This window comes from Gastrolobium bilobum, unplaced genomic scaffold (genome assembly GCF_033153095.1).
Source record: "Gastrolobium bilobum isolate Gb01-03AN ecotype WA unplaced genomic scaffold, APGP_CSIRO_Gbil_v1 utg3828, whole genome shotgun sequence".
In the NCBI taxonomy this organism is placed as follows: domain Eukaryota; kingdom Viridiplantae; phylum Streptophyta; class Magnoliopsida; order Fabales; family Fabaceae; genus Gastrolobium; species Gastrolobium bilobum.
Window position 1 is genome coordinate 181,471 of NW_026898686.1, and position 11,023 is coordinate 192,493.

The following is an 11,023-nucleotide window of genomic DNA, read 5'->3' on the forward strand; positions in this document are numbered from 1 at the left end:
AAAAATAGAAGCACATTGTTCATTTTCTCTGCTTCATTGATTATTATTTGTTAAGTTGCAAAGACTTCAATATATGTACAAATATTGTGCACATATATATAGTTAATAATAAAAATAATGTTTACTCAATTTTGGACTATATTGTGAAACAGGTAATGTTAGGTCCTTGAAATTTTACAATCACACTTTACAAATTTACCCGTCAAATTTTTATCATGGGCTATATTTAGCTCAGGCGAACTCTGTTAAATCTGTGAGAATATTCAACTGTTATCGTCTGAACTGACAAATAATTTGGCTATTATGCATTTAATTAAATAATACATATTCCCATAATAGACAGCAATCTGTCTCTTCTGAGTTGGAATTTTGGTCCGAGAACAACACATAATAATCCAAAATTTCGTAGTCAATTTAATCCTAAGATATAAGATGTATAATAATTTTTATATCTATAATTTGGGTTATAAGGCATGTCCACAAGCTTAATTGATAAGGACATAGGAGGTGCCATGATCAAGGCGGGCAACATGGAGAACATGCAAGGTCTAAGAGGTAGGCTGGATTTTGGGCATAAATTTCATTCTAATTAGTTTATTCAATCCGCCCACTTCTCTTGATGTTCATATCTTTAACTCTTGAGGCTCTTTGCCCAGGTTCTATCCCACCTATTGAGTTCGTGTTGTCAACTGAGCTATATTCATTAAGAATATGTATATACCAGTTTCAGAATGCGGTTGTAGGAATGATTCAGAACGCGGACGGGATCGTCGAAAACGGCATTCGAATCAACAAAGAAGTATATACCAGTTTCAGAAAACAATGACAGCTTTTGTGAGTCCTCGTTTCAGAAAATCGGTGTTAAATTTTTTTGTATAAAATAGCTTTGACTCATCGGGTTTCGTTTGACCCACCAACTCACTGAGACTCGGCCAGGTCAATCGGTCTAAATAGGGTTGATAGTATATTCGATCCAAATGACTGCTCGGTGAACCCATCGATCGTCAGCAATTTTGAAAGACTGTACCCTCCCATACAAAAGCTTATCGATGAGTACTTAACATTTCATCGCATACCATTTTTGTTATATGATAAAGAACTATATGAGTCACCCCACATTAAGCAAACAACGAAGAAGATGACACAAAATATAATGTATAAATTCAAATTGTTCAAATCTTCAAATGCATTCCAATTTAATATCAGAATTTATACTTTGCTCGAGAAATAATATTAAAATGGATTATACTCAAAATGAACTACAATATTAAAATGCATTCCAGGTTATGATTCTTCACATTTAATGCTTTCAAGTATATATATGACAAGTATTTAATTGGTGCACGTACGCAGCTGCAGAAATGTAAACCCATATATATATATATATATATATATATATATATATATATATATATTGGCTTATCGTTTCTCAAGTTACTTAAAATAACTTTATCTCCGGCCACTAAATCATAATCGCACAAAGATAGATCAATAGTAATAAAGAAAGAGAAAAAAAAAATCATAATCATTTAAAGGTGAATCAATAAAGGGTTTTATAAGAGTTGTGTTGTAGGAAAAGTGATTGTATAATATTATAGAGATTCGTTTTGCCTGCCGTAATTTCTTTTTTTTCTTTTTCTTCAAAAAGTGTGGGCCCCATAAAATGTGGTGTGTAGGAAAGTTTGTTGTGTCATGTTAAATGACAAATGCAAACTCCATCAATAAATATAAAGAAATAAATAAACAAAACGACGTAGTTTTGGGCTGGCCTGAGATAAATATATCTCAAGCAACTTGAGAAATATTTTTCTCTCTATATATATGGGGTTTCAACTTCTCATTTAACAGAAGATCAAAAATTTTGCAGCAGACTCATGGGGAGCCTCGCTTTCCTTTTTTTATTTTTTTTATTAAATAATATACTTCATTTCAAGATCTTTGTCTATAGCAGAAGATCCCATTTTTTGCAGCTGCATAAGAAGTGATTTCCCATATATATATATATATATATATATATATATATATATATATGTAAGGCAAGATATTCTTACACCGGTGTAAGAGTTAGAAGTCTTACACTCGATCTTGACCATTGATCCACTTGTATCCAATGGCTCACATTACTAAAAAATTAGAGCCCTTAGATATAAGTGAAATCTACGGACAAGATTGAGAGTGTAACTTACACTGGTGTAAAATGATCCTGACCTATATATATGAAAAAAAATATTTGTCATTTTAAAGAATATCATTTTGTGTTATTTTAGATGAAATGACGTCGTTTTGATGCATAATTGATAATTTTTTAAAATCTTGGGTTTCCTTTCCATATCCAAACGTGGTTTACATGTGGGGCATAATTAAGGATGATGTGGGAACGATGTGGCATTCGCTTTTCCTCAAACAAGAAGAATGTCTAACTGCCCCCACCACATGATGTTCATAGCCGGCCTAGTATATATCTTTCCTTAGCTGACTCAGGTATATATTACCAAATATGCTGAGTACTCAGAAACACTTGGCCTTCAGCTTCCTTACTTTATGATGTTTTATTTTGACCATCCAACTATGACAACTCTACTTTTTCACTGATGGTTACTCATGTTTCTGTTTCTATTAGGATTTAGTACCTACAATATTGGTGAGAAATGAAACCGACTAGGAAGAATGCTGATCTTATCTTAAAAGAAAACATTAAATAGATCTATTCTGGACTTTGTCTACATAATCTACATGTTACCCAAGCAGATGTCGCAGATGTAACAACTTATTTGCAAGATGTGACCATTTCTTTTTTTCACTATATTTCTTATCTTATAACGAGAACTTAGATTAGTCCAGTATTAGAAAGCAAACTTGCCAGCTCATAAAGCTCAATGACACGCACCAAAGAAAAGGTGGTAATACATCATCTTTGTCAGTTATATATCATTCAAAAAATTTGAACTACCCAAGATATATATTTTATTCCCCCTAAGCATATTTTAGTACTAGAGAGCAGTGTTTTAAAACCCCGCCTCACCCCGGGGTTGACCCCTCCGGGTCACTAACCCTCTCTCTAAGGGTTCGGGTTAGTAGTTAGACCATACTTGCAAGTTGACCCCTCTAACCCCCGAAACCTCCCGGTTGAACCCTTGACTCCCGGGTCAGAGGGGTCAAAGGGGTCACTGCATTTTTTTTAAAAAAGAAAATTATACACAAAATAACATCATTTGATGTGTAAAACAAAGAAAAATAACAAAAACTCATTGCTGCATAGATTTAGAATTAGATTTGTAATATGAATCATTCTTCTTCTTCTCTTCCGATCTTCTCTCTCTGACACAGACTCAGTCTTCCTGTTCCAGTGATCTCCTTCACTGTGCTGGTTCTTCTTTTCCCACCGTTAATTTGTCGTGTCGCCTCTTTCCCTCCTCTGTTATCTATTTGGTAAGTGATCTTCTTTTACATACTATTGTAGGTGGATGAGAAGAACAAGAAGGGCTTGAGTTTGATGATATAACTTTTCATTAACTCCATTGGAATATGTGTTTTATACTTTGATAGTATGATTAGCTTGTGAATATTGATTTGTAGATGTAATTGGTTGAATTATGATAAGTATATTTTGAATCTTTAATGATTGGCGGTTTGATTTTTTTGAAATTTTCATATAGCATATATATATATATTTTTTTAATGTATAAAACCGGGTCAACGAAGTGACCCCGTGACTCCCCGGTTGAACCCATGACCTCGTGACCCCTGACCTCGTTCGGGTCGATGGCCGGGCCGGGTTTTTAAACACTGCTAGAGAGTATATATGCTATTCTCTTGAAGATTGCCTTCTCATTTTTTATTGCTAAGAGCTGCTAAAGAAATTCCCTTAAAATTTGGAAAAACAATGGTGATTGCCTAGCTATACGCGTACATATAAGGAGCCAGCTATTAAGTTCAACCAACTGCAACCTTATTATCCTAATTATTGTAACCCTTTTTATTTTCATTTTAATAAAGGGAAAAATATTTCTGCAGTTGCTGCAGATAAGTTATCTGTATTTATTTCCAAAACAACGTCATTTTGGTATTGAAATCTTAAAAAATTATAAATTTAAAGACTATTATAACCCTGAAATAAATTAAAATTATAAAAATACTATGATTTCTATCCTAAAATGATGTCGTATTTGGCTTACTGCAGATAACTTATCTGCAGTAACTGCTGAAAAAACGAACCATTTAATAAATCAATAATATGGACAACATGGAAACCTTTCAGTAATGCTTCAATTTTTTTAATAATTATGACGATGGACCTTTACAAAACATTGTTTTAAAGATAAAAGCAACTAGACAAGCCATTTTCAACCACCGAATATCTATATCCTTTATTCTTCATGATGACAAACAGATGACTCATCCAAAAAGTTTCAAGATTCACCTCCTATATATGTTTCCATTGCTATATATACCTCTTCAGATTGCAAGATTTTATCAACCTAAGTAAGCGAAACTAATATATCTAATTAGAGTTAGAAGAGGAAATTCACCACCAAAGGTTAGATATGATGGCCTCTTTTCTTCAAGAGCTTGTAATTGGAATTCCATTCACCTCAGCAGCATACATGGTTGAGAATTCATCAAAGAAATACTTGCCTGATTCTTCCAGCCAATACAATAAGTCTACCACAAATTCAAAGCAAAGTAAGTTATCCTTTATTTGAAAAACTTGGATTGATTAGTTCTTCAAAAACGGTATCATTTCATTAACAACATTAAAATCATGGTTTTTCAGGTAGAGCAAATTCAGTTCTTACCAGGATGAACAAGCTTGGTAGAAAGGCTGACAGTTTTGCAACTGAACTCAGAGAACATGGTATGTACTCTTCAAAAGTCAAAACCTTAGATTCACATTTAGACATTCTCTGTCCATTTGAATTGGAAAGAATCATAATGATTTATGACTCATCATTTAGTCCTCACTAGAACATACATTGAAGTTGTATTGACTTATAAGTGATTTCATGACATGCAGTAAGACTTGGGCCAAAGATAACTGATACAGTAAAAGGGAAGTTAAGCTTAGGAGCAAGAATTCTTCAAGTTGGAGGAGTTGAGAAAGTTTTCATGCAACTCTTTAGTGTTAAAGATGATGAGAGGCTACTAAAAGCATCTCAGTGCTATTTATCAACCACATCTGGTCCTCTAGCAGGTCTTCTCTTCATATCCACTAATAAAGTTGCATTTTGCAGTGAGAGATCAATCAAGATCTCTTCTCCAAAAGGTCAATTGATCAGAACCCATTACAAGGTAATAATACACAATCTAAATTTTACATGAAGCTTCTATATATATCAGTGTTTTATATGTCTCTCAAACTTAAAAAATTAAAAACTATCTGTCCTTGCAGGTTGTGATCCCACTTGATAAAATAAGTTGTGTTGACCAAAGTGAACATGTGAAGAAGCCTTCAGAAAAGTACATAGAAATAGTTACTGTGGATAATTTTGACTTCTGGTTTATGGGTTTCTTAAATTATCAGAAATCTTTCAAATGTTTGAAGCAGATTCTGTCTCATGCTTAGAGAAAGGAAAAGTTGAAGTTTACTCGCCTCATTAATTCCCCTTGCTTCATAAGTGTAATTACTCTGCTTCATAAGAGTCTTATGGTACTTAGATAAAATTAGTATTAATTTATTTAAGTCCAAAAATATTTTAAAAGTGGCATCCCATTAAAACCATGAAACTGTTGTGAAACTCAAACTAGTGATCGAGAGTCAAGATACTGGGTCAGTCAGCGAATTAATCAGTAGTTCAATGGTATGAATTAAATATATATAATAAAATGGGATAAGTTATTCTACCTATCATTCTTTCTATTTACCTTTGTCTACCACTCTTCAATACCGTTAGATCAGAATCTTAACTACCATTTATCTTTCTCGAGATTCTAATCTAACAGTATTGAAGAGTGGTAGGTAAAAGTAGACAGAAAGAATAAAAGATAAAATAATCTATCCCTAATAAAATATAATAAATATAAATTAAAAGTATTTTAGTTAATAATTAGAGTTGGTTTAGTGCTAAACGCTATAAGTTATAACCCAAACTTTGTAGGTTTAAATTTTACTAGTGGTATTTTTTAAGCATTTTGACCAAAATTCAAAAAAGATAATTTATTAAGAGTGAAGTCTTTTTTGGGTCCCGACAAAAATACAGTCCTCATTTCGTTGCTTATAAACAAAAAAGTCAAATTTTAATCTCTCTACAATTCCAGTTCTTTAAAAACGCGGTTCCTTAGAAATTTAATAAAAACTCAATTTAGTCCCTAAAAAAGGACTAATATAAATATTTTTTTTATAAGGGATGAAAGTGGGGATCATAATTTTTGTTAGGAACCCAAAATGAACTTTATTCTTTTTTTTTAAAAAAGCGGCACTGATTTAATACAGGATGAACTCGGTTCAGAATCGATTTACCAATTTCATACCGTATCAAATGCATAATTAGTTCAATATCTAAATCGGACCGGTTGGGAGCCCAATTTATGAGTTAATTAACCAGTCGGTCGGGTTTTATAACATTGCATGAAACTTGTGCTTGGAACTTAGCTGAGGTGTAACGAAGAAAATGCCACATGTCCGTGGCTCCTCCGGGAATCAAGCCACCCCAGCTAAGCCATGTGCAAAGGAATTAATTATAATATTTTTTTGCTTACTCAATCCTTTATTTGGGGATATATGATTCCATTATTATTGCTATATTCATGGTCAACGGGATAGCAAAGCCTCAACCATCCTTCCAGAAATAATAAATAAATAAAAAATCTATTCAAACATGTATACATTTGACATGATTCTCAAGAGTTGAGAGAAGATAACATCCATATTCTGAGCCTGTGGAGCTATATGGAACCTGAAACAGCAGAGCTTGGACCCTCTATTCTTCTTCCTTCTGTGAAAGAACTAGCAAAGGAGGCACTAACCAAAGTTCCAGAGAGATATGTAATTCGTTCAGATATTGACCCTCCAATTATATCTAACAAACACTCTTTGCCACAGATCCCTGTCATCGACCTAGATAAGTTGTGTTCTGAAGAAGTGAAGGGTCCTGAACTAGAGAAGCTTGACCTTGCATGCAAAGAATGGGGTTTCTTCCAGGTTTGCATCTCCATCTCCACCTTCTATTCTATCTCTATTTGATGATATCATTGACTATGCGACTAATCTGGAATGTGAAGGGGTTGAAATGAATAAATTTTAAAGATAGCTTTTGAGATCGAATCAATCATTTTCTTTCCACTTATTTAACTCTCTTACTATTAACTGAACTGATATTTGTCTTCTTATCCTTCCTTTCAAATATTTGTATGTTAAAGGTTGGAAAAACTATCCACACAAATAAGGAAAATATTGTATAGCTATTTTTCTTTTCGTGTTATTGAATATTGAAATACTATATATATATATATATATAGCTATTTTTTTAGTGATATTTAATATTGAAAATACGATGAGTTATATTATTTTGACATATCAACACATTTAAATTTTAGAGAATTTCGTTCATCTTTATCACATGTGGATTTTTCTTTTTCCACTGAGAAAATGACAACAATCTAATTTATGTTGATGTTATCGACTTATGCATATTTTAAAGATTTATCGGCAGACCGACATAAATTGAACAGTTGTTATTTTTTGGATATTTTAAATTATAAAAATTTATTTTGAGACTGACACAATAGTCAGAGAGTTGTTATCCTCTCGACTAAAATAATTATAAAATTCTTCCACCGAAAGAACTAAAAAAAATTCTAGAAATCTTGAACAATTTAATTTTTATTATAATTTTTTGACACGTTGCATCGAAAAATACATTATAAAATTATCTAAAAAATTAAGAGTTCCTATCTTCAAAATGAATGAAAACAAAGGAAACGGGTAATTTGACTACTCAGTACTCACAGGTTGTATATAAGCAATTTAATTTTAATATGGACAAAATTGTGAATTATGGCCTGACTACTGCAGTAATATTGTAATTTTGACGAGTTTGTTTAGATTGGAAGTTCGTGCATTCTTATTAATTTTTCTCATGTTATATTGTGGACACAAATCACAATAGAAAGAGTAATTGGAGTCAGCATATTAAATTTTATGTATTATTGCACCAAAAAAGAAGCTAACGCAATTCTATATAAATTGTGGTTATGTGTAACAGCTGATTAATCATGGAGTTAGTATCACATTGGTGGAAGATGTGAAAACAGGTGCTCAAGAACTCTTCAATCTATCAATGGAAGAGAAGAGTAAGCTTTGGCAGAAACCAGGAGACATGGAGGGGTTTGGTCAAATGTTTAATATGTCTAAAAAGGAGGCATCAGATTGGGTAGATTTATTCTACATTTTCACTCTTCCATCTCACTTAAGGAAGCCTCATTTGTTCCCTAATATACCACTGCCACTCAGGTCTTCTTTCAAGCTTCTTTATCTTTATTTTGTCCATGTTTTATATTAAGGGCATGTACATCTAACAGTTCATATATATGATAAATTAGAGTCATTAAATATAGGAAAACACTTTTATTATGTTGTAGGAAAGTAGTTACCTCATGTTGTAGAAATAAAATTACAAGCGGAACTCACAATTAAGAGGAGAGAGAAAAAAAAGTAGTGGGACTCACCTCTCTTTTGTGTGTGTAGGAAAATTATTTATCTCATGTAAAATGAGATAAATATAACCCTTAAAGAGTAAATACATTTTTTGGTCCTTAGCAAATTTCACGATACCCGCTTTAGTCCCTAGCAAATGAAAAGGCCCATCGTGGTTCCTAAAAAATTTAAAATGGACCCATTTAGTTGAGATCATGGTCCCTCACAAATTCAAAAAAAGACCTATATTAGTCCCTCAAAAGGACTAAAATGGGTCCATTTATATTTACTCTAAATATAAATAAGATCAATGACTAAGATTAAGAGTGTAATTTACATTAATGTAAAATAATTATGACCCTTTATATTAAGGGAAAAACAAATATTATGTTACAGGAAAAATTCTTAGGTCATGTCATAGAAACAACCAATTGTGAGGTCCACTATTCTTAAAATAAAATAAAAAGCAAAAAAATTGATGGGCCCACTTTTGTGTCTATGTAGAAAAATTATTTGTGTTATGTGAAAGGAGAAAAACATTACCCTTATATTAATCATGTAGTACAATTCTTGATATAAAGATTGTGCCCTTAAATGAAAAATTCTTGCCTCTGCCACCCAATGCAAACATTTGAAATTAGAAGATTGCCATTGCTGTCTAGTATCTGAAAATCACATTGATAATAAGTGAGTGTTGGCCACTGCAGGGAAAATTTAGAGGCTTATTGTACAAAGATGAGAGACCTTGCAATCAACATTTTTGTTGTTATAGGAAAAGCTCTTGGCATAGAACCAAAGTATATTACAGAGTCATTAGGAGAAGGAGGCCAATCAATGAGAATCAATTACTATCCTCCTTGTCCCCAACCAGAAAATGTCCTTGGCCTTAAGGCTCACACTGACGGATCTGCCCTTACCATCCTTCTCCAAGCCAATGAAGTGGAAGGCCTCCAAATAAGAAAAGATGGAATGTGGGTTCCTGTTAAACCCCTCCCAAGTGCTTTCATCATTACTCTCGGAGATGTTATGCAGGTAAGTGATCAAGATTTATGACTAATGATAGTATACATGATCATTATAATTGTGCAATTTTTGGTCTTTAATTTAAAATATAAAATATCATAAGGTCTTTGATTTTGGAGATGTCTTGTGATAACTGTACAAATACCACAAGGTTCTCCAATACCTCTAAGAGGGGTAACCTTACCCTCAAAGTCAAGGGACATAAAAAATGATTAATCATGCTTTATGTCACATATCATAGGGATATGGGTACCGCATGGGGCATCATAATATTACCCTTATTAACTTAATTATTACATCAAAATTAATCTCCAAAATAAACATTATGTTAGAGATATATAATATAAAATTATTAAAACTTATTCACTTGCGAGCTTGAGCAGTTAGATTGAAATGGTTGCTTATCATGATATTAAAGCCTTCGTAATCACGTGATCACGAATTGGATCCTCACCACCCCACTTTCTAGTGAAATTAAGTCAGCACAGGGTAAGAACAAAAATATGGACGTGCGCAATGTCCACATTTCAAGTTTAAAAGACTCTTGTGTAAGGGGATGTGTTAGAGAGATATAATATAAAATTCATTAAAAACTTATCACTTAAGTGAGATAGTTGTTTATCACACGGCTTTGTAAGGTAGTGCATACAAAAGCCTAGCTAACATAATACAAGATATTCCATGGATTACTACCATTCCTACCATCTAGACACTCAAGCAACTCATAGGTCACATGATTCAAAACAGGGTAGCACCCAAAATACATACTAAAAGAGATTTACATCTCAATAGGTAGTCGCATGTTTATTTAAACAGTGCACAAGTTATCATTTAAACAGAGAAAAATTCACATGTTATGACAATAAAATTTATTAAAACAGAACAAGGTTCATACATTATAATTGAGTGCACGCAAGAGAAACTCCAAACTTCTCATCAACTAAGTACTTAATCATTTAGTCCTGCTTTAAAATACAAAAATTATATCAAGTGAATTTATAATTTTATAGCATTATGGACCCGTGTTTCCTGATACCCTATTATCATGGAATAGGACTATTTGGAATGTTACACTTTTGACATATGATATTTCAGGTAATGACAAATGGGATATATAGGAGCGCTAAACATCGAGCAATAGTGAACTCAGAGAAAGAGAGGTTATCCATTGCTACATTTTATGGTCCAGAATGGAGTGGAAATATAGGTCCAGCACCAACTCTTGTTACTCCAGAAAGACCAGCATTGTACAAAACAATTGGCGTAGCAGATTTCTACAAGGAATACCTTTCACCCGAGCATCATGGGAAATCATACATAAATGATGTTTTGAGGATCCAAAATGAGAACGTAAAGGCTTGCTTCTAG

At 32.8% G+C, this 11,023-nt stretch overlaps 2 protein-coding genes across 2 annotated transcripts; both read left to right on the plus strand.

Annotated features, from left to right (window-relative positions):
• Positions 1–4,495: 4,495 nt before the first annotated feature.
• Positions 4,496–5,572, plus strand: LOC133318344 (GEM-like protein 7). The gene is made up of 4 exons (XM_061520334.1): positions 4,496–4,683; positions 4,775–4,855; positions 5,015–5,289; positions 5,390–5,572. The coding sequence occupies exons 1-4, from the start codon at positions 4,545–4,547 to the stop codon at positions 5,561–5,563; spliced, it is 669 nt and encodes a 222-aa protein (XP_061376318.1). The 5' UTR covers positions 4,496–4,544; the 3' UTR covers positions 5,564–5,572.
• Positions 5,573–6,886: 1,314 nt separating this feature from the next.
• Positions 6,887–11,023, plus strand: LOC133318362 (protein SRG1-like). Its single transcript, XM_061520348.1, has 4 exons — positions 6,887–7,138; positions 8,202–8,449; positions 9,340–9,664; positions 10,751–11,023. The coding sequence occupies exons 1-4, from the start codon at positions 6,887–6,889 to the stop codon at positions 11,021–11,023; spliced, it is 1,098 nt and encodes a 365-aa protein (XP_061376332.1).